General features: G+C 45.4%; 2 protein-coding genes across 3 annotated transcripts in view; both read left to right on the top strand.

Moving 5' to 3' along the window:
* Window positions 1-15,310, top strand: part of LOC126563889 (transcription factor hamlet) — a 90,606-nt gene extending 75,296 nt beyond the window's left edge. For both annotated transcript variants that reach the window (XM_050220676.1, XM_050220677.1), the window contains exons 7-10: window positions 7,700-7,856; window positions 8,107-8,199; window positions 12,598-13,878; window positions 13,948-15,310. In XM_050220676.1, the coding sequence (XP_050076633.1) occupies window positions 7,700-7,856; window positions 8,107-8,199; window positions 12,598-13,878; window positions 13,948-15,261 (2,845 nt within the window). In that variant the 3' untranslated portion in view covers window positions 15,262-15,310. The remainder of the gene's footprint in view (window positions 1-7,699; window positions 7,857-8,106; window positions 8,200-12,597; window positions 13,879-13,947) is intronic.
* LOC126565385 (dual specificity protein phosphatase 3) overlaps window positions 1-24,126 on the top strand; it is a 471,876-nt gene that overhangs the window by 195,813 nt on the left and 251,937 nt on the right. The window lies entirely within an intron of this gene.

The following is a 24,126-nucleotide window of genomic DNA, read 5'->3' as shown; positions in this document are numbered from 1 at the left end:
ACCGCATGGTTCTTGTAAATCGCGAGAAGTGACCCCTGTCGAACGCGTGTGTGTGTTTGGTTTAGCGAGTAATTAATCTTCAACCCCGAGTGTCAGTTTGTTTGTCTTCGCTGGGCACTGGGGGTACCGATGGGACTTTACTAGGGTACAGCAACTAGGATACCTCGTAGAACCTCGAAGTTGCATTCAACCCTGGGTAGCCAAAACCCATAGTGTTTAGCTAAAGGGTCATCAGATTTTTATGTGGGGTGCTTCACAGTGATGTTCATAGTAGTAGCAGGTTTTCTTCTATCTACTATATTACAGTGACGATTGAAATTCCAGTTATGGCTCCAACTTCAATGCTATGTTCTGAGATTTTGGAAGGAAATAGCGTTTACTGTGAGCAAAACTGTTTATTGAGAATGCATTATGCTCTCCACCCAAAGCCACTGTCCGTGTGCATGACATCGAAACCGAGCGATGCCTTCCTGGTGTGCCCGCGGGTATGAAATAATAAATTTGCGTCCACCTACGACTCAATTTGTTTTCTGTCTTCGGGTGAGCGTTCAGAAACAATGCGCCAATGCTTACCAAACGGTCCAACAAAACGATCGTCACTGTTTGATGGCGCTGCGCCAGCGACGAGAGATCGGTTTTTGAGCAATTTGATGGTAGTGGAGGTTTACCGCACATAAATCGTCTACAAATGAAATGATATATGCACCGATGTGCATAAAATTATTGCCACGGTGCAGGTGAAACATTATCCCTCTGCTCTCTGGATGGATGGAAGATGAGGTGGAATTCTTGTTACGAGTACGTGGAGTTTTTGTTTTGTTTGGAAAACACGACATCCCGCACAACATGTACGCCAAGAAACGCCATGATTCGGAATTGCTGGAGCACGATTATGGACAGGTAAGGCGTTACTTTTGCTATTTGGCGCCATCCACTACGTGCAGAAGGCAGCGACGGAAAGTCATTTTATGCTACGCCAATAATAAACCACCGACCTAACTAAGCGACGTTCCTCGCGTGCCAAAATCACGCCTGGGCTGCTATCCACAAGAAGCCGATGTTCACCGTCGTTCGCATTAGGTTGTGGAGTTTAATTTACGATTTCTTCTCCCTTACGCAAAGCGTTGCGATTCTGACGCTTTCCGAGCAATGCAACATGGCGAGGATTTAAGGAGATCGATTATCTCCCGGAATGCGGAACGCTACACTCTAGGACAGACTAGATGTACCGCATCCCGTACCTGAAACGTCGGTGGTAGAGAGAGAAAATGAAAGTTTTTATTATTTTGCCGCACGTCTGTTGTGTCACCTCCGGTTTGACGGACATTGCTGCGGGTGGTTGATGTCTTGGCTAGAATTAATTTCGTCCATGCACACATGAAGTCGACGTTTAATCAGTGCTATTAGCTCTAAATGGATTAAATTCACTGCGGGTTTTTCTTTTGCGTCGAAAGTGGGTGGCTTGGTGGAAGCGAAATGAAATGTCGGCATTTTGATGGAGCTGTTTGCTGGGTGCAGTGATGGCTGACGCCTGTTTGGCGGCGGTACAGTTCAGAGGACTTTATGCTGCACAGAGGAAGTGAAGGTTTGAAAAGTCTCTAGCTAGCAACAATAAGTAAATTGTGGTCTTTAAAGTCAGAAAGGTATATAAGCGAGAGCGTGAGGCTGAAGTTTTGCTCGCAAGAGATATTAAATTTTTGGAACCAACTTACAAAACAGCTCCAAATTACTTGAACTCCATTCTTCAAAGGTGTTGAAAAGTGGATTTTTCTTCTACTTAACTTTCTCATCTCCTCGCGAAACCTGTTTAATTGTGACAAGATCCGTTCCCAGCAGTATTCCTGCAAAGTGTCATCTGTCCACAAACAGACATGATCCAGTTGATTTCCCTCCACAGTTGATTTCGGGATGTGCTTCCAAGCCGAAAAACTGGTCATGGAATGTAGTACGAAGCGTGCAAATTGAAATCTGTGTTGTGTGTGAAAATTTTTATGTCAACCACACGGCGAAGGTGATGTTTACACGGCAAACTGTCCACATGTCGCCGTCAGCAGAGGTGTTGTGTTTTGGAAACGCTTCACTCGGCCTCCCGCTCTCGGGGCAAACAGAAGAAGCGAAAGGTAATAATTTATTTGGTTTGTAACAGATTCACGACACGCAATAATAAGTGACTGATTTGGTGTATGAATAATTGACCGCAGGCGCAAGTGTGCTTCCGTTTGCGAAGGACGCTTTAACGCCACGATTGGTGGAGGCGGAACTTGGTGCCCTTTTCGAAGCCGCATGACGTTTGTAGACATGTACACACGGTAGCTGCGACAACAGTGTTGATGGACCCAGACCGTGTTCTGAACCGTGTCCCGAACACGTCCGATGAACACTCGGCTGTGTTTGGGGATTTCGTTGACAACAAATGATGAAACGATTGATTTATGAATATTGCATCAGCAGACATTACTTTACTGAGATTGCATTTTAATTACTGGTTTGCTTTTAGTCGCTTTCTACAAGCGTTGGAGGTGTGAGGTTGGTAAATTGAAGTATTTTTGGAGGACATCCAAAGGATCTGATAAAATCCTAATTAAAACAATGTGGACAAATGTACATGCTACTCTAATCGTACCGAAAGTCCCAAACAGCTCTCCAGCATTATACCTCACTGAGCCCACATCCTTCTGGTATACAAAGCCTAGTATCTCGGGAGGGATTTGAGAAAGTGACAGTGAAATATGTCTTCATTTGTCCGTGTCGGCGCACCTCTAGCGCCTCATCGACGCCTCCAGCCAGTGGTCAAAGACGCCACTGCACACCACAGCTTCGTGATCGATCGTCCCAGCAGCGTGGCGACCCGCAAACGGAAGTGACCGAAATGAATCGAAGAAATCAATCAAGCAGCTCGTTTTGCTGCTGCTGCTGCTGTTGATGGCGGTTGGACCGTTATTTGGGTTTCGTGGTGGAGGCCAGACCAGCAGCAGCAACAGAACGCAAGACACGCTGGTAATTACGAACATGTCACTTTCGATCTCGATCGCCGAGCTTTATGGATGTAGTAAACACCTGGTTGCTACATTGAAGAGGAGGGCGTCTTGTTTTGCTTCAACGCACCACCGCTGGGGTTAACCTTTAAGCGCAGGTTTTTGATCGAAGACACACACAAACACACACACACACATAAACGCACGCGGTTACTCGGTCAGGGCGGTTCAGGGGGTCGTCCATCGCTAATTACAATCAAGCTTTCCACCATCTTCCGCTTGACCAGCTCGCTTATCACCCTCGATCACCGTTCGGTGATGCGTTGGGCTGGCTCCGAAAAGGCACTGTTCTATGTGGGTACCATGTTGAACATTATTATTACGATGATGATGATTTTCCGATTCCGAGGATCGTGCCCACTCCTGCTGGGAGTGTGATGTTTGGTTTCGGATCGTGCGGACACGCGCGCGCACGCGCACACGCGATTACTTTCCCGCAGCAACCGGGAACGCACCGAGCGAAGCATTTGCACGTGGGGCACGAGCAGCAGCAGCACCCTGTCATCGATGCAGAAGAGACCTACCGTTTGCTTCCAGACGGCCTTTATCTAGGCTACTTTATCTACCCTCCGGCTGTAGGACTACTTTGTGGAAAGGTGGGCGACCGAATGAATGAATGAAGCGCCGCAAGTTTTTTTTTTGTTGTTGTTGATTAAAAATGTGTCGATCGGCTGAGTGTTTCAGTGCTTCAGATTTCCTCGAGGAACCCCGTTTGGAGTGTTGGGATAGGGTGCGGTAGACGTAGCAATTATAACGCAACTCTAATCCAGAGGAGAAGAAGTGATTGTGGCTTTTTTTTGTGTCTTTCTCTTTGGCGATCACTCATCGATCTGTCGTCGACCGGTGATCGGCAAACGGTCAAATGTCTTCCTCCGATTTCTTTGTAGCGACCTGGCAGGGTTGCGCCACACGTAGCCCAAAGTCGTTGAAATCGCTAGATCGACACCGGATATATGCATTTGGGAAAAGGTCACCTCATGCGCTGTGGGTCACCATTGTTTAGAATACGATAGATCTTTAATGTCCGGGTAGACGGAATGAACACCTTCGCGCGAGCGCACTCAAAGTTTCGTGCAAATTATTCACGCCTCTAATTGTTCGCAACAATCCCACACACCCGGCGTTCGTCGTTCGAAGTCTGTGCTGGGACTACTGAGAACGCTTGTCACTACCTTCCTACCCCAGGGCAACGAGGTGGCCATTGAAAGTGTGATACCCAGAAGGATTGCTATTCGGGGCGCCGGAGTTGTGGTACCAGACGACGCGCCAAATGCGCCGACACCGGGCTCGTGCGCCCGTGGTCGTGATGAGTTATGTGACATTTTCATTAAACGCGCACACTGGGTACTGGACGGGTCTGCCTTGGCAAGGGTGGTTGTACATGAGGTTCGTCTTCTAAGCGTGCTTTGTGACCACACGTGCGTGTAGGTGGTTCCTCGGGATGCTTGTTTAGTCTTTGGTTGGGGTCTTGTCTATCAGCCCTCCAACAGCGCGTTGATCGCAGCCCAACCTATGTTGCGTGTTTTGCGATCATACACGATCATAACTTTTGATACAGTACATGAAGCTAGACTTCGAATTTATTCTTTCAAACAAATTGTGTTTGGTCGGTGAAGAATGCAGCAGTATTCATGACACATGTTGTTGAATGTAGTCATGTTTTTAGATGGCAAAGATTGTCTGGAGTTAAAAATATGAGTACATCTAGGGAGTATTGTAAACTCATTTACAGAAGTTCGATAAAGAAATTACTTTGTGGGCTATGAACATCTTTAACTTCCAGTACTATAAAGTGTTTATTATAATGTTTTCAAGCTGTCAAAGACATGAAGATCAGAAAAATAGTTCACTACCAACGTTTGAAGACAAAACTCTTGGTCGAATCGAAATCATGGTCGACCGTCGTCCAGAAAACCTAGACAGGCTTGTTCTGCTTTGACAGCGATAAGATCAACATGTTTAGCGCATTTTGGAGAAGAGAAGAGAGCAAACCACCAACAACAATAACCGGATGACAGTGGTGACAGTGTCATTGACATGCGACATCGAAGACAGAAGGAGGACGAATTGAGATTTCCTGTTTTGGCACCCCTCCCGAAAAGCTGATCATCGAACCTCATGGGAACGGAACTGTTAGGAACTTTGCATGCTTAGGGTGTTGAAAGGGCTTCACTTTCTTGGTGTTATTTTTTTCCAACGGAGCTTAAGGAAGAAGGCTTCATGCTCAACGTGCTGGAAGTTCCTAGGCGAAAAGTCTTGTCTTGTCTTTAGATTTACTAGCTACAATCTTTTGAGATTGATTCAAGCATCCCCTTCGCAGGAATGGCTGGCTAGTTTATTCGCTGTTTTGTGCGGAGGCGTAGTAACACATAGGTAAAGTTTTTGCGAACGTCAGAAAAATTCACCATGCCGATCAATCATCGTGTGCCCGTAGAGTGTGCGGTAGGTAGGTTGGTTGTACATGGGTGAGTACGCGCCCGGCAGATCGCGCTGATCTTGTTCTTCATTTCCGCCCAAGTTTCGTTTGGTCCAGCGACGTTGATTTCTAATCTCGGACGCTGACTCGATGCCGCGTTTGACTCGAACTTGGCAAACATTGGGAGGTAGCGCTACTCTGTCTATCACTTTCACCTTCACGAAAATTTTGCGCACAATGAACGCTGAACACGGAGAGGATGTCAGTGGGCGCGATACGAGACCCGGATTGTCGTCCAGCGGTGATCTTAAAATCCCGATCTCCCGTGTCGCGGTAAAGCCGTACCGGTAGAGGAGCACGGCTAGGCGCGATCGATTGCGCGATTCGTCCGGTTTGATCGATTTCCTTTCGCTTTTACCAGCACGTTCACAGTACAGGATGCCGGACATGATGAGGATGGTTGCTATCTTTAGCAATAAATACATTCGAACTGTGGGTGGATACACGAGAGCGCTAAGAGTATTTAACGTCCCTTTTTTTAGGTGTATGAAGGGTCTGGTCTGTAAGTCCTTAGAACCTGCATTGGTCAGCGGAGTGTTCTCTGGCAATAAAATATTCATGACGCATGTTAGGGTCAGTTTAGGGGGGAGTGATAAACATCATCACCCATCACACGTTACTCGAAACACACACACACACACAGACGATAATCGCTAACTGTGGTCAAATCACCCTTTCAATCAACAATGCCTCGGAATGATGATGATATTGCTTCTTCCTCGCATGGTGCAATGGCGCTCGACTAAAAGCACCTGCCGTGTGAACATTCAATCGAAGGTAATCCTTTTTAATGATGGGAACCAGCACTGGTTGTTGTTGTGGCGTGTTCGTGTTTTTCCATCCTCGTGCCGAGCCGTGTGTCATCCACTCGAACAAACAACCAGACGTCGCCGTTTTAGAAGCGTACATTGTGACACGCTTAGGATATTAGGTGATCTCCGGATAGAGTTCCAACTTGTTGTTCCAGTTGGTGAGGTACTACTACAAGGTGAATCACAAAACTAGTAGTCTCCCCCCTATGGAGTTTTCCCTTTTGTCCGGTTCTGTTGTTGTTTTACTGATGAGGAACCTCGCAATTACGGTTAGCTCGTTTTTAGTGAATAATTAACCGATTTCCCTCCATACCCGGTCCGTAGGTTGACTAATGAAGGGTGGATGGGCCTTGGAATTGATTTGGACGCACACCTCGTGAAGGTGTCGGAATTGGTGTGGAGTGGTCAGATAATTGTACCGGTAGTCGTTGCAGTAGCACCCTGTTCACTCGATGAACATTCAATTTGGGGTGATTTGTTCTTCCGGTGGTTCTAGTCCTGGGAAGGACCTCTGAAGAGGGACAGAGCGAGTGACTGACAGGCAGTGAAGAAGGCACAACTAATGTTGATGTTATGAAATTTACATATTAAACGATGTACGCAAAATCAGGAGAACCCCTTTTGATTCCGATGCGTCGAGTAGAGTGAAGGCAGTTGTGGTTGGCATTTTGGGTTTGGAAATACACCCACCAGAAAAAAAATCCAAAGGCTCTGCTAGGTGGGTCCTCTCTTCGCAACTAGAAGAGCCTTACAAAAACGGCTGCTTACACCTTGGTGGGTAGACGCGGACAATAGAGCGCGTTCGCGAGCATAACGCGTCGAAATTTGTTTGAATGTTCCAGTGTACCCGCCTCTCTTATGTTTAGAGCTACAAGTCGTACGGTTTGGTTCTTTGTTTTTTTGATCCCTCGCACGTCATGCCGCTGATGACGATGTTGACGATGATGTTGATGATGATGAGACTGAGAAATCGTGCACTGGATTATTCATGAATGGTTGAAGGCTTTTTTTCCATTTAGGTGTTCTAGCCATAGAGCATAAGCTTGGGTCGTCGTCGGGCGTTGATTCTGGCGCACCAGGTAATGGTGATTTATGCTGCTGCTTGCCATTATTCTATCCACCCACACGGGCGGGCGGTGGCACCGTGTCCCGGCAGGAGTTCTCCTGTGTCGGCTTGAATATTCATAATCGCACAAACAGTCGGGTTTCTTTAGAGGCCTCGTTCGGTGGTTTTGACTAATTTTTGATTTCGTAACGATCTGCAATTCGATGTTGTTGTTGGCGTCGTGTGCTTTTGATTGAGCATAAGAGAATCGGGTTTGATATTAATGTGGTTTTTCCTGTTTCTTCCTTCCCTCCACCTCCTTCCCAAACAGGCTCGACGATCATCTCGTGATCTCGCACCATTATCCAAAGGACGCCTACAGGTGTGAGCTTTGTCCGAGAGCATACAGCTACAGACCATCGTTGCTGCGGCACCGAGCGATCGTACACGGCGAGCTAAGGCGCTTTCCGTGCGAGAACTGTCCCAAGGTAAGTAATGCTTCGAATGAAAACATTTACAGTTTTGTAGTTTCTAAGATGAGCGCATGAAGGTAACTGAAGATGAGTCCTTTGAAGAAGCCTTTCTTTTGTTTCTAATGCCTCCCAATTATTAATCCTTGGATGCTCTTTTATCTTAAACTTCCTGAAAAAAACCCCTCCAGAGGAGTTTGTTGTCTGTGTTGCTGGTGGTAGAGTTTCGTTTAAAATGCGATTGTGTTGTAAATTATTTTTCTTCTAGAACGAAGATACCGATGTGAGCACAGCAACCCCCAACACTTCTTCCTCATCGAGCGAACTATTCAGTTACCTTCTGCAAGCTCATGATAATAGGGTAAGCAATGCAAATAACAACAAAATCACTCGCAAATTGTTTCCATTTTCAACCTGCTCCCGTTCTTTTTTTGTTTCTCGCTTGAAGTTGTGCAAACCTCTTCAACTTCAACCTCACCGGGAGAAGGTTAGACAAGGCTTGTGTTTAATTTCTGGTGCGCCTAATCTCCAAACGATACCAGTGGGTTGTTCTGGAACTGATCTTGGGTTTCGAAATCCAAACACTGTAATATCTTTTTGCCAAACGGAATGAAACGGTGTGGCCTAGTTATGGAAGAAGCAAAACAAAAGCTTGAATGCAATGCGCCACTCAGGGGTTAAATAATCGATATTGCAGAATCGAAAGCATAGCCCTCCAGATGCTCCAAATCTGAACGTCCGAACTCATCCCTCCAAAAGTCCCTCGCAGTCAGTAATCAATGTGCTTGAGCAAACAAAACCTTTGGCCCTGGCAATGTTTTCTTTCGGAATCGGAATCGAAAATACTCGTGAGCGCAGGGCGCGCGCGCGTTTCTCGGCACCAGAGTGGATACGATTTTCGAAGCGCGGCTCGATTATTATGAATCAGCGGCAGGATGGCTGGCTGGCTGGTTTTTGTGAAAGATCGATCAAGCCGATGGTCGAAAGGGGTCGTCGGCACTTGGGCACACTTCACCGCGGAAGGCGACGAGATTTCGTGTGCTTCGTGTTGATTTCTCCTTTGGAGTCTCTGTTGCTCCCACCACGGGCGGCACACCCGGGAGTTGTCGTTGTCGATCCAGTTGACGAAGATGGGGTAATCAATCATCGAAGCGCGAGCATCGAGCCGGTTAGTTTCGGGAGAAAGACGATCGATTGAACTCGATAGATAAGCGCTCGTGACCTAAGGCTCTCCCAAGCAGACACACAGGGGTAGGCGGTTAGATATTATGGCAATGGTTGTTGAGGGGGCTGTTTTTAAGCAACAGCAACCGCTCCACCTTGCCCTGAGGATGTGCAGACACATACACACACAAACATACACCAGTGACGTGACGGAATTTGACAGTTGAACTGATCACGAGACACGGGTGTCGGATTATGCAACCGGTTCGGACTTATTAGCAATAGCGTTGTCGAGTTCTTCGTTCTACGGGAGATGAGAGATGTTTAGGTGGGTGTTGTGAAATTTTTTGGACTGAATGGTCCAGAAGATACCTAAGAATGAGCCCCCTTAAAGGTGGGTCTCATTAATTATTATTAATGATTGCAAGTAGTATTGGACAGTGCTTGTCTTAGGGTTGGGTAAAATAGTTATAAGCCTTCTTTTTTTTTTGCTCGAAACAGAACAGTAGTGCTTCCACAGCGTTCTTCGCTGCGCCGATATGCCTCTGGATGCCTGTGAAGAAGATGATGATAAAGGCTGTTAGCTAGTAAAACAAGATCAACGAACAGAGCAATTTATTAAAGTTGGACATTGCCGAGATAGACTCGTATTTGCTATTGTTTCAGACGTTCTCCACTGAACTCTGGTACAAAATCGGGAGTGGGGGGGTTATACATTTTATCTACACATTTATGTCTACGAATCAATGAAGTACGGCGCATTAAGGCGTACAAGAACAAGGCACAAAAGTGGCCACCTACAGTGGCAGTATTTTTATTGCCGGTTAGAGAAGTCCTCTGCGAAACAGGGAATCATGATTTGGAATAAAATTATGATTTTAATCCCCTCGCGCAACTGCTCGCGCCCCATAAACAGTCGCGCGCGAAGTATGGCGCAAGATCGATCGATCCGCTGCCTATCCGGATCACCCCTGGAGGGTTTCAGCAGAAACAATGGCTTACCGGTGTATGAGGTCGGATAATGAGTCGAGAATGTCCCGCATCGTTTGTTGCGAGTCTCCCAAAGTGGTTTGTTACCCCTCCGATATGGGGGAGCTGAATTTATCTAACGCTACTCCAATATGGATAATCGCGGTCATGCTTTCATTAAGCATCGCGCCCTCCCCAAAAACGGCAGCTAGGGACGGTAGGCGTTTCCCTGCTGGGCTGGAAGTTGAATTAAAATTGCTTCAGTGTGCACCAGTTTTGTGACGATAGACGAAAACGATTCGCCGGAAACGATATTTGCCTCCCGAAGGGTCCCATCTCCTTGTACGGTAGTTTGGACCGATAGTTAGCCCGGCATGAAGTTGGCAATAGCTTCGTTATCGTTTCGCAATGGAGAAATGTATGCAAAAAAGAAGCACAACAATCGTAACCGATGCAAAGCGAAGGTGCTCGGTAAAGGGTTTACTGGGTTTTTTGCCGCCCTTTTTCCCATTTAGGTACTTCACATAGGCAGTTCCGGGTTTGGGAGTGATTAGGAAACAAACAGTAGATGATAATAAAACACACACAAAGCTGGTTTTCTCTTTAGGTTTTTAGAAATACAGAACACGGTTGAGTTTCTTGGCAGGATTAAGATGACTTTTTATTGCGAAGTTGATTCGCGAAGTTCTGCAAAACGAGTTGTAGCGGATTGCTTACATAATGGACACATCGATGCCTCTTCCGCTTACAGAGACAGATCGAGGAAAAAAAACCTCAATAACAATCACAACAGACACACAACACCGCAAAGGTATCTATCGATTGATTAAGATACAACGAAACTTACCGATATTGCTAACTGTTGGCCTGCGGTCAGTCAGTGCTTACGCCTCGAGCGTAACGTTGCGTGCACTCAACCGGGCAGGCAACATGGCAAGATGTCTCCGATTGATCTACAACCAACGGAAAGTGACAGTGCGGAACCAGGGTGCTGTACAGAAGCCAAAACCTGCAAGGCGCCGGTCGCTTAGCATTGCGACTTCTAGGATTTGATTGGATTGTTCAGTTTTCGCGGTTGCCAGTTACGTACCACGTGACTGACGTGGAGAGGTTGTTGTTTTTTTTTATTCATTTGTGAATAGGAAAACCTTTAACCGAAGCATGAAGCTAGTTGAAAAAACTAAAGACAAAAAGCATAGAAAAAAGGCTTCATGTTGCATTGTATCCATCACTTTGCCGCTACACCTCCCGAGATCCCTCCACATGGAAATGTCCCCAGTTCTTGATTCGGTAACCGCAAAGAAGGCACACACACACACACGCTCAGGTCGCTAAATAGACATTTCCAATCTAATCATTTTGATTTATTTCTATCGGTAGCGGCCGAGGCTTTCCTCCTAGGTGCTGTTATGGCAATCGCACCAGCCGATTTGCTGTCAAAAGAGAGTTCGCGGGGCTCGAGGAGCTGGATCAAAATCCACCCTCTAAATATGTGCCTGAACTACACACACACACACACAAAAAAACGCTACCGCTCTGGGCACACGGTCAGCATGGGGTCTCCCTTTCGGCTCCCGGGGGGAGAGACTCGCGCTCGAGCGATACCCGCCAAATCTGACAGCTGATTTTGCTAATCACATTTATTCTTCGCCGCCTTGATTTGAAAGCAGAGCGTCGCGCACTTGGTCACGCAGTTGATTTCAACAACGCAACAACGCAAGCCCATAAAGCCTTCCATTCCTTTCTCTCTTGCTTCGCTTTTGTGAGCCTTCCTGTGAGCGGGTGTCCGATTACTGGTTGCCTTTTTGGAGGTATTAGGACGATGTGACGCTGGGGTTAGGGTTCAAGTGCGGGAAATAGTTGGGAAAGGAAAGATCGCGATCGCAGTTCCATTATCCATTACACACGCACAGCGGGAGGGCCGTATGTGGACATATCGTCTAAATAGAGGAGCTTTTGGAGCTTTGGTCGACTTTCATGGAACGTTTATGTGTCCTAATCAATGTAGAAGATGCGTTGAGGATACTGGAAAAGGGAAGATTATGAACTTATTTCAATTCAATTTTAAAAGAAAAGACTTTGAACATCGCTGTGACTTGGACTGTTCTCGGCGCTCGAAGAGACAGCTTCCATTGATGTCATTTAAACTACCCATAAGTTAATTTTATTCATTGGAGGAAAAAGTTTAAATATTTGTTTCGAGTTTTTTAACCCTCTCCTGAATCTCCTCTCTTTCGGACCCCAGACTGGACATGTTTGTTGGTGCGGGTTTGGCATAAGATCACAATCGCCGGCAAAACCATCGTCACGAACTGTCAATCTTGATTAGAAAAGGCAGAGGCTTGGTTGAATAGAAGGAGGTACGAAACAAAAAAGGGCTGGACTGCAAACAATTCGTACGGTGTTTCGAATGTTAGAAAGGGCCCTGATAAACGATGTTTTTGGAGTATGAAGTGCATGAAGTACGAGCAGAATTTAACATCCAAGAAACATGTACGACTTTCTCAATAGTCAGTTTAAATTTAGATCTTACCAAATGAAAACAATTTTTAACTTGCTTCGCTCGACCACATTGCTTCATCAAACTAATTCGATGACTTTCTTTGAATGTCTGCTCTGCTTGCAGGTTTTTACCGATCCTTCGAACTTACAGCGTCACATCCGTACACATCACGTGGGAGCCCGTAGTCACGCGTGTCCCGAGTGTGGTAAGACATTTGCCACCTCGTCCGGTCTCAAGCAGCACACGCACATCCACTCGTCAGTGAAACCGTTCCAGTGCGAGGTGTGCTTTAAATCGTACACCCAGTTCTCCAACCTTTGTCGCCATCGGCGTATGCACGCCGACTGCCAGGTGCAGATTAAGTGTAACAAGTGTGGCGATAGCTTTAGCACTACGACGTCCCTCTCAAAGCACAAGCGGTTCTGTGACTCAACGGCAGTAACGCGTGCGTCACTACACTCCGGAGCACATCCATCACAACTACGCCATCCGCACGATCCTTACCCCCACGGACGGTCACTATCGGGAGCAGGTCAGCAAGGTGGTGGTGGTAGTGGTGGCACTGGAGGAGCATCCGCAGTAGGAACTGGTACTGGTGCAGGACCACTTCATTCGTTACCGCCCGGCATGGCGACTCCACCGAATCCATTCCTTATGTTTCCGGGCGCTCCGTTCTTTGCGCCTGGATTCAGACCATATCCGGGGATGCCAGGTATCTTCCCACCGGCACCGGGACAGGTTCCTCAATTTCCGCTGTCTTTTTTCCCGAAACCTGCGGCGCCGGGACCACTGACCGAACCGGAACGCAGAACTCCCTCGCCATCCTCAAGACATCTTGGCCTGCTTGAAGGTTACGGTCAGCAATCGATGAAGATCTCACCACCGACCGGTGAGGAAGCAACAAACCATCTTCGTCCTTCTCCAGCGCGTCCAATACCGGTCAGCTACAACTCAGCGGCAGCAGCTGTTGCTCTGCTCTCGGGATCTCCCGGTCCGCTAATGGGAAGTCATAGCCACCCTTCGGCGGAATCGGTTCAGGAGCGAGGAAACAACAACAACCACATCAAGGAAAACAACAATCACAACCAGACAAATGGTATCAGTTCCTACGGTGGACAACAGCAGCAATCGAGGCGATCTTCTAGCCGTAGTAGCTCGGTAACTGCAGCAACTACCGTTAAAGAAGAATCGCACCGCGAGTCTTCAGATGCTGAAGAAGGAGATTCTTCAGTTTCGGCTATTCGGGCGAAGGATTTCTCAACGCGATCGAAAAAATCGGCTGGCGAGACAAGCAAATCACCTGCGTTGTCGGAAGATAGAAACCAATCACATCGCAGACGAAGCCGTACAGTGGAGGACGTTGATACATCAGAATCAGAAGAGTTTTCGTCTGAGGCGAAGAAGGTATGTTTGTTTCGTTGAGCATTGCTGGATTTTGATGTTTGTATGCTAATGATATGTGTTATTTCGCAGGTTAAGAAGGTGGATGACGCGTCCGGATCTACAGAGCAACCCTTGGATCTGAGTCTTTCGAAGAAGCTAAAAAACGATGACCCAGACGACGGTGTTGAAGGAGATGAGGATAAGGATGTATCAGATGAGGTAGAAAATCGTAGCTCAAACCGAAGTCCAACACCGATCGAGGTGGCCAGTCCCAGATCCACGCCAACACCATCAGTTCCAACGCCCAACTCGTCGGACACTCCTCACCAGGATCTCTCCATTCGTGCTCGTGGTAGGAACACTTCCCCGAAAGCGGCATCGGCATCTCCGCTAGCCGATGCATTCGCTCTGCCAAGTCCCTCACCATCATTATCTCCCCGTCCATCACCGACACCCTCATCACCGGGTGGTATGGCAGGATCGGGCCCTCACCATCAGCCAATCTCCTATCCACGACCAATCTATCCCTTTCTCCTAGAGGCGATGTGTCACGGAGGACCTGGTCCAATGGGAGGCTTTCAACGGCCTCCATTCAGTTTCCTCGATTCACTAGAATCGAACCTAGATCTACTAAAGCGTAGCCGTCAGTACATGCCGTCGAAGGCATTTCACCAGGCGGCTATGATGCCACCGGGTTTCGGTGTTGGAGGAGCGAGACCTGGTGTTCCTGGCGGTCCCGGTGGGCCGGTAGCTCCCGGCAAGGTTAAAGATCGCTACTCGTGCAAGTACTGTGGCAAAGTGTTCCCCCGATCGGCCAACCTGACACGACATCTGCGTACTCACACCGGCGAACAGCCGTACAAGTGCCGGTACTGTGAGCGATCGTTCAGCATCTCCAGCAACCTGCAGCGGCATGTGCGGAACATTCACAACAAAGAGCGTCCGTTTAAATGTCATCTGTGTGAGCGTTGCTTCGGTCAGCAGACGAACCTTGACCGGCACTTGAAGAAACACGATGCGGATGCGGCCGGACTCGTGTTGGGTGATTCGCCCTCGTCCAACGAAGCAGAACGCGGAGAAGATGTGTTCTTCGATGAGATTCGTTCGTTTATGGGGAAGGTTACGTACTCCGGGCCAGCATCCCTGTTAACACCTGGAGCTATTCCTGGCGCATCGGAGGTTGAAACGGGTAAAGGAGAAGTAGAGGATGGTGAGGGAAGTGCGTCGGGAAGGAGACGATATGGACGACCGCTGGACGTTACTGGTGCAGATGATGATGAGGAGGAGGACGAAGAAGATGAGGAGGAAGATGCAGCCAGCTGTGACGGTGAGAGTGATCTGATCAACATCGATTCGGACAAGGATACGATCAACAACAATGACACGATCGAGGTGTCTACTTAGAGCCGCGAGGCAAATAATAAGACGCTTGTAAATAGGCTGTAGGGAACGGAAATTCTAGATTCCGATATTATTAACAGAGCATTAAGATAAAGCCAGTTGGGGGGATTTTGTATTTCATTTTCGAAGCTTAAGGTTATAAGTGTACAAGCAAGTTTAGATGAAGGAAGAATAATCAAACATTAGAAAATAAGCTGCAGGCGATGAGAAATGGTTAATAGAATAAATGTCCTAGGCTAGGATGGGTTATCTGAAAGATATTGGAGGAATGCACGATTCTTTCAAGCAGGATCATAATATCCTTCCGGAAGGCGCAAGGATGAGAGGTTTGTATAGCTTAAGACTTAAAAAATAATTCTACAAATGAAGCAGACCGCGGAACCAAATAATGAATGAGAAAATGAACCAAAATGATGCACCCAAAAAAAAAAAAAAACGGATAACAAACCAAACCTAGATTGGCTTTGAACACTTAATCTTCTGCTCACGATTTATGCTAGATACAAAAAAGAAACACCCAGTTCGGTATTTAGATATTAGATGTAATGGGTTTGGATGAAAAAGACGACAGCAAAAAAACAAGAAAACCTTCAGAGTTAACTTATTTCTCTCCTTATGTTACGAGCTTATGTTTGTTTGACTGTATGACCAATAATTAAAATAAATAAACAATTAATCTGTGACCATTATTTAAGTATTCAAATTCTTATAATTACTAGTAAATCAAGAAAGGAACTTGAGTTTCCTTTTATGTTTTGAGTTTAAGATTGCATTTAGACAAAGTTGTATTGTTTAAATGGACAAAAATGAAGCAAAAAGAGTATCGGCGTAAAAAGCAAACAAAAATCAGCAAACAATTCACAGGAACAAGTAGTCTCGTAAGTGCAAATTGTTAGTTAGTGTTTAAAGTCTTCTGTAATAAAGCATAGTCACACGAATAAGTTTAAGGGCTACACATAAATCTTAATTGTTTTTCTATTTTCTTATCTCTTACCCTCTCTCTCTCTGTCTCTTCATTGCAATGATGTGCACAGCCACGCATGAAATTTGAAGTTACAAAATAAAACAGCACAAAGAATAGTAAAAACTTGCAAATTTAAATAAATGCAGTTGAGGAAATAATATGTAAAAAGGTAACATTAAACCGACAATGGATGGAGTGATACGGAAGATCCCAACTTTTGTTGTTTCCCCTAGTAATTACGGAAGGGTCCTTACAGATACCTTAGGACAGGCATTCACGACTCAGAAAGAAAAATCAAACATTTTTAAATTCGTATTATAAAACAAACAAACCACCCTGATCAAAATGTATCTTGTAAAAACAATCTTCACCGTACACACTATCTGAATAAAAGCGAAAACTCACGTTATGTATGAAAATGGTGATCGCGTCTCGTTTATTTTTCATTAGTTTTATCCCAGATTTTTGAAGAACAAAACTGGGACCACTCCGGTACTCTCAATAAAGTCTTGTTACCGAAATGCGACTGTCAATTGTTTTTTTTTCTTCCGTCCGTGCTACTGAAATGTGAAGCCTGTGAATGTTGCTTCTTCGTCCTGCTTTGTACCTCCGATCGTTGTCAACACCTTCGTCTTCGATCGTTCGTCGGTGACACCTGATACTCCGCCACGTTTGGTTCGACGTAATTGGTTTCTCTTCGCGCGCGGGCGCTCTCACCGAAGTAATTGCAACCCGCCAGACATCGAATGAAGGAATCCGTTACTGTCGGCGTCTTTGTTTCGAATATCGGCAGCGATAGCTTGGTCAGCACAAATCGAGCAAAAACAAAAAGGAACACGGTACACCACACACTGTAGCAGCGCCAATAGAGTGCTAGTGATTGCTGAGAATCTTGGCGGGGTGATAACGATCGATCCCAGCGCGTTGTTAAATGCAGACCTTGGCACGGGGGATTGTGCAACTGATTAATTATTTGCCACAAACACTCGTCAGCCAGAAGTGAGGTGTTATTTTTGTAGCTGTGATAATATGTGTTTTTAATGAAATAATGGTACGAAATGAAGCATGTTTCTAGTTTAATTAAACATTAAATATCGCACCAGACCAGACAGTCAGCATATTTTGTAAGGTAAAATGTGTTTGAATGTGTTTTTGATTGGAACAAAATCAACACGAAGTATTTTCTTGCGAAAAGTTGAGCGCAAGACAAAAGACATCAACGGGCCGATGTGCGACGAACCCTCTATTTTTATGAAAAAAAAAATAATAAAAATAAAGTAAACGGTTCACAAATATTTTATAAAACAAAACCTCCAAATCACCAGCTCATATGGACGTTCTTTTACAAAATACAGCACAATTGAGGGAAAGTCTCTCTTCACCACGCGCCACCACCCGCAGCATGAGCGATCGTCACCGCACCAACTTTGCGTGAACGATGCAAAATGTGAGTTCCGGATGGTTGGTAAATTGAAGGCTTTCAGACCATAATATCTGTGCAGTTTGATTCCGTTTTGCTCTTTACAAAATGCAACCCGGTGGCAACTGGCCCCATTTTCCGGTGTTTCACCTCGTGCATTTGTGCAACATTTTGGCTACCGCCGAACAGCGCAGCTTCCCGTTGATGACACCATAAAGTAGCCTAATTCATTGGAGATCATCATTGTGTCGTGTCCGGTATAGTGGTCGTCTAAATAGTTGGACAGCGTTCGGTTATCACACACCGACACATACGGCGTTTATATTCCTCCGGTAGCACTTCGCGTGCAAGATTAAGTGTATAAAGAAGGATTTTGTCCCGTCACCGGCGATCCCGTCCGGTCTGGATCGTGCGCAACCAAACGGCATATACCCTGTCAATCAGCACGAACGTGCACGGCTTTTAGGGTGCCATTTCGTAATGCGACGCATCTACGACGGCGCAGTTGTATGATGATGATGATGACGGTGATGGCTTGGTACATTAAATCTGCGATCATCTGGATCAGTGCGGTGTCCGGAGGCAAATCCCATTTAACGTTGGTGGTTTGCGTTGGTCCGACTTGGTGATAACTTAGCTCGAGTGCAGCTTCACAAATCTAAAAGGAAGATGATCAGGCTTAAGTTTTGATTCATCCAGACAATTAGTGGATTATCGGGCACAGTGCCATTTTGTGCAACATTATCTAGTGAAAGTATTCGAAAAATCTGGCCAACACAGAGCGAGAGAGAAATTTTATTTTCTTAGCTAATTAGAGAACCAAAACAAAACGAGCCCGAAGTCCTGATTGCACAATGAACTGAAGTTGTTTTTATACTCGTACGGCAGCGACATCATCACGGAATTTATCCGCCGGGTGTGTATTTACCGTAGACTGTTGTTGCATTGTTTTTCAACGCGAGCGTTTCGACAAGGAAGCAAAACGGCACCGGGAATGCAAACCGATTTGCCTTACGGACGACAACATCGTGAACTGCCCTCGGACAGTCGGGCGCCCAATTGAGGGCAGGGCAGTTAAGAAGCAGTCGACTGCTACTGCTGCTGTGGAGCATTATTTAGCTTTTGCTACTGTTAGGGGAAAAAAGCAAACGGTGGTTAAGCCCTCAGCACTCGCCCTCTGTACTGTGTGGTTATTTAGCAAGTTTTAAAGGTAGCTTTAAACTCATCCAGTAAAGCGGGGGTGCAGTGCTGAATGAATGTTTCGTGGCCCTTCGATTAGGGGAAGAGTGCTGCTGCTGGTGCTTTAGGGAGTAGATGGATTAATGAAGAATTTATTATAAACTGGAGCAGGGCAGGAAGCTTTTTTTTATTCAAACTGTAGCAGTGTGGACATTGTTTTCCTTTTTGATAATAATTGCCATAATATTTGTTTTCCTAATTCATTATTTTTTTTTTCATTTCCTTTACTAGCAGCAAACCAGAGCTGTACTGAGCATTTACTGTGAGCCGGTACTCGCGTGCGCCTCTGGGATATAGGGTCCTCCTAATGGACAGAAGAATCGTGATAGATCGTCGTAGCTGAGATGGAGATTTTGAAGTAGATTCAATATAGTAAATATTGCTTTATATACGTGTAGGTACTCCGGGTGATCGATCCGCCAGTCTTTACGTGCCAGAAACCCAGCACAAGTGTTCCCCTGTAGTAAGGATTAATTTTTTAACAACGTAGTATCATTAAATAAGATGGACTGCTTTTTATATGAGGTCAGGAAGATAATAAGAAAAAAAACTTTAAAAGCAAATAAACAAGTAAAATAAAAAGAAGCAAATGATGATAATATTCATTAAAAATAGCAGCAAACAAAGATGAAAATTGAACGCAAACAAATTTAAATTGTGGCAAGTGCACTTCGCTCAAAAAAGCAAACACAGAAGGAGACAAACAGAAGCGCCAAAGTGGATTTAGCTTAACCAATTTTAAATCCACAATTTACTTCAGCTTCCCGTACTCTCTTTTTTATATAATCGCAAACTTAAGCAAAAAATCAATTCTTCTTCGTCGTATTCTTCCCGACAAAATTTTGTCCACGTTTCTCGCACGTCATGATGGATTTGATCCGGACATGCTACTCGCTATCAACGAAGTTATATCTTGCCATTTTCTATGATTTATGATTTCACCCGACGGAATCCACTTCCCCCCATGTTGGTGGGTGAGCATTTATTTGAATGTGATGTTGATTTGTTGTCGTTTGTTGCGTTAGTCCCGAAAAAAGGCGTCATTTTGTGGTAGCATTTATTTAGGAGTGCTATTTCTATCTTGTGGGTGGTCCGTTCAAGATAAAGAAGCTAAAACGGAGGAGTTTTTTTGTAGTTCCTCATATTTGACGGAAGGTGACATCTAACCGTGGAAGTGGAAGTGGCTAAACGAAAGGAAGTCGCAAACGTCATCAGCTGAGTCATCGGCTGAAAATAAAGAAGGTGCGGTTCGTGCTGCAGCAGAGTCGTTTCGTTCGGCACTATCTCGCCACCAGCGCGGGATTAAGCTTAATCTTACGAGCTTCTTGAATTGGCGATTGTTGTTTGTGCGCGTTTTTTCTGTATGTGTGTGTGTGGCTATTTTAGTCAATTCGATGTGATGGAGCAGGTGATCCATCATGAGGGACTTTTATTTCCCTTTTTCTGCTCTAAAGATCCAAAGAAGGTGTTTCAAAGAAAAAAAGCACCAAAGAAGATGAGCTTGAAAGGATTAACGACTTCGGTTTTGTTGTTGCTGTGGTCACATTTGTCTTCAATCATGGTTCGAACCGTGGTTTGACATTCATGGGATGTAAATGGTGTTGTAAAGAGCGTCGCATGTCATCTATGTGAAATTTAAGATGGAAATGCTATCAAGAGGTTTGTTACATGTATTTCGCACTCTTTCGATCGCACGATGCGGTCAATCCATGGGAACGATTCAACTTATTGCTGTTCTGTTGGTTCCTTTAAATTGAGGACAATTTTACGTACGCAAAGCGAACTACACGAAACGGGAGTGTTTCGGATGCCTCGCCTGGTACACTGGCAATAATGCCGGCCACAATAAAACATCCACCCCGAAGGGGGTATCAGATTCACCCGGGTTTTGTTCCTTAATTTGGGCAGGAATTTCACGTACGATCACCGATCGCATTAAAGGGAAGATCGTCCCGAATGTCTGTTCGTCTTCTTTCGGGCAGTAAATGAGCCACCCAATGGCATGGGAGTGGACAGGGTTGTGCGGCGTCGGTAAGCAGTGTCATGTTGAACACCTTTTTCTTGCATCGGTGAATGTTTGGTTTGCATTTCTCGGTTCCCGGGCCGTACTGTGGTCATTGACGTAAGTATAGGTTTATGGGTTCGCTTTTAACACGCTCGAGGTTTTTGTTGCTTTTTTTTTCGGTTTCGGGGTGAAAATTAAGTTATTTGCTGGACGTGCTAAAAGACACACATACGCGCTACGACACGGTGCATATTTCGATGCATCCGAAAAACCGCTACGGGCGACACAACCAGCAGATTTTGCAGACCGAGACCATGCTGGGAATGGCCTTTTTTGCGAGTGTTTCGGTCAGTTGGTTACATCTTCTTGTCGGTGTTTTTGGGGTGCAAAACAAAGGCCTAGTGAGTGTGTGTCTGTGTGTAGCTTCCGATTGCACTTCTTCGCCGTAATGACGATAATTGATTATGGGTGCGTTTATTTTCCAATTTACAATCGTTTCGGGGGCGTGATGGGGTCGTGACTGTTTTAGTGGAACATTGGCGTTGAATCGGAAGGAACCTTTAACCTTTTGTTGGATGAAGTTTGGTCTGGAAAAGACTCATGTGTGGGCAGGTGATATTTACTGAAGAATGAAGAGACGATCGAATTAAAGTAATCGATAATACACGTTTTGTTTAATTCCATTGAAGGTTTTTGAGTTTTTCTTTCACTTGACCACTTGACCAACAGCTATCAAATTGCTTGCCAGAATTATTGGAGGGACCTGAACCCCGGTCTTGCCGTTTGAACAATCTTGTGATTGATTAGCAATGCTTGAATATCAATTTAGACAAAATTAACACGTGCGAAATAAAACCAATCATTGTAGTCGATTTCGTGTGTTTTTTCCCGTCATAAAACAAGCCATCTTAAAAGCTTAAAATTGAGTCTTCGCTCAGGGGAAGCTAACAACACCGCCGGCATATTTTGACAATCAACGCTTTATCCACCCAATAACAACAACCGAAAAATGGTCCCTTGTGGAATGTAAACATCTCCGTCCCATTAATTTGAGTAATTATAGCACGTCACGGGCACATAATTCAGGCCAGCAAGTAGATGGCACACCGATGGATGCATCACATGGAATGAACCGGGAGGGGATGATCACAAGTGTACAAACACATATACGTAATCATGCGATGATGATTTTCGCACACCGTATATATTGCCGAGCTTTCGGGGAGAGTTGATAAGGATGCATTCAGTTGGCTCCCTTTTTTTTCTGCAACCCTTTGCGTAACTAATCAAGCGGTGGGAGAAAGTGCACGATCGATGCGATCGTTTAAGATCGCCACATCCTTCGCGTTCGCATGGCCACTAGCACAAAACTCGGTCGAAAAAGCGTGCGATTATTATTGAATGTGTGCACACAAACACGGGCACGGGATTGAAACAAATGCAACGCATAAAAGCCCCATCGAACATCTTTTTGGAAACCCGGGTTTGGTAGTGATTAAGTGCCCAGGGATGGAGGGATGCAACCGTAATTTTGGGAACCCGCGAAATTAAACACGCCCGTTGACGGGCCGCCGTTTGTTCGGGCTGGTGTTCGGATGCGGTCATGTGCGGTTCGGATGCACGATGTGCCGAGCGTGCGCACGTCCTTGTGTCCACACGGCAGCATCGCGTTTAATAAAGTCATTATCTCCGGCAGCGGGGAAACCGTTCATCTTAATGCATTTTAAATGACGTATCACGCACTCGTTTCTGGTTTTCTGGAGATTTTTTTTGGTGGCTTCTTCTTGCTGGGGATTTGAGGATGCACCCGCAGGATGTTAAAAGGTCATCCGGGGGAATGGGTGGGTTTTTGTGGTATTTGCGCAGTGGTCTGTCAAAGTAGGCGGGATTGACATTAATATATAATGAACTGGATTTCGTTGAAAAACGGACTTGTGATGGTGGACTGGTTGACTTTGGGATGTTGATTGTTACGAAAAGCACGATTTTCAACATAATTCTGAGGGTTAAAAATTACTGTTGATAGAAACTAGTTAAGTGAACGCATCAAGCTACCCGTGTGTTGTTAATAAATTTACTTTATTATGCTTAACATGAAATTATTTTAAAATATTTTTAAAATAAATAAAAGGTTGCATGCGTTAAAATAGAAATAGTGTGAAAAATGTGCTATAAAATTAGAAATAAGAAAAAAAGGTATACAAATTCTAAATGAAATAACGTAGAAATCTAGAAAATTAAAGATTTGTAGCAATTAATGGGAAAGCAAAACGTTTTTTTTAATCTGAATACAATAATTCACATAAGAAATCAAAACAATTCTCAAAGCCTCAGCGAAAATAAAAGTGAATAATTTCGAGCTCTCAAAACGGCCTTTAAATGCTTCCTGTTGCTCGATTATGTCGCACCAGATGATTGCCGGCGGCGTTTTACGTAGGACTTGAACAATGTGATCTATGAGGTTTTTTACCCCGAATGTACATATCCCTCTACCAGTCCCTCCTTGTACACTGCCTTCGAAGTAGAGCAGAAGAAAATAAAGAGCATTTAAAAAAAAAAGTAAGCCAACCCATAAACGATGTCGCAAAAACTGTGCTCTGCTCGTAATGCTGCGATTGCATTTTAATTGGATTATTGGAAGGTGTATGCAAATGTGCATCGATCCGGATCGATTCACATAGTGCGCGCGCGCCCGAGCGCAGGCGGTTTCCGAAACCGACCCACAATCGCTACGGTTGGTGATGCTGTTGTGAAGCATTTGCTCTGGGTTACATCACGGAGCGAGTGTGAAGCACAAGCTGGTGCAATGTAAGGGCTGCTCTCCGCCGGATCAACCGCCAGCAAAGGCGAAGTCTCTTAACCAGCCGATGGTTATCGCGTAAAGGATGTGGGTAAACTTTGTCGCCAAATAATTAGCCCCGGGGACATTTTCGCTTTCGATTCGGTGTTTTGCTTTCTGCTTTGGTGTGCATTTGTGTCGCTCATCTGATCTGTAAGACTTCCAGGTAGATCAGTTATGGGGTTGGTAGGGAGAGCAAGGGCAGGGAAAGCGCTAATGAAGCGGGAGTTCTGTCATGGGTAGGCGTCGGTTGGTTTGATTGACGATTGATTGAAAAGTACCGCCGTGTGTAGTGCAATTTGCTGGTACATGGTAAAAAGGGCGGCAGTCGGATGTGTATCTGAACGTGAGCTACGAGAGCACTATTGGGATTGAATGCTTCAGAAGAAGTACTGTGATTG

The sequence above is a fragment of the Anopheles maculipalpis genome, chromosome 3RL (genome assembly GCF_943734695.1).
Source record: "Anopheles maculipalpis chromosome 3RL, idAnoMacuDA_375_x, whole genome shotgun sequence".
NCBI classification, from domain to species: Eukaryota; Metazoa; Arthropoda; class Insecta; order Diptera; family Culicidae; genus Anopheles; species Anopheles maculipalpis.
This window is presented reverse-complemented; position numbering and strand designations above follow the sequence as displayed.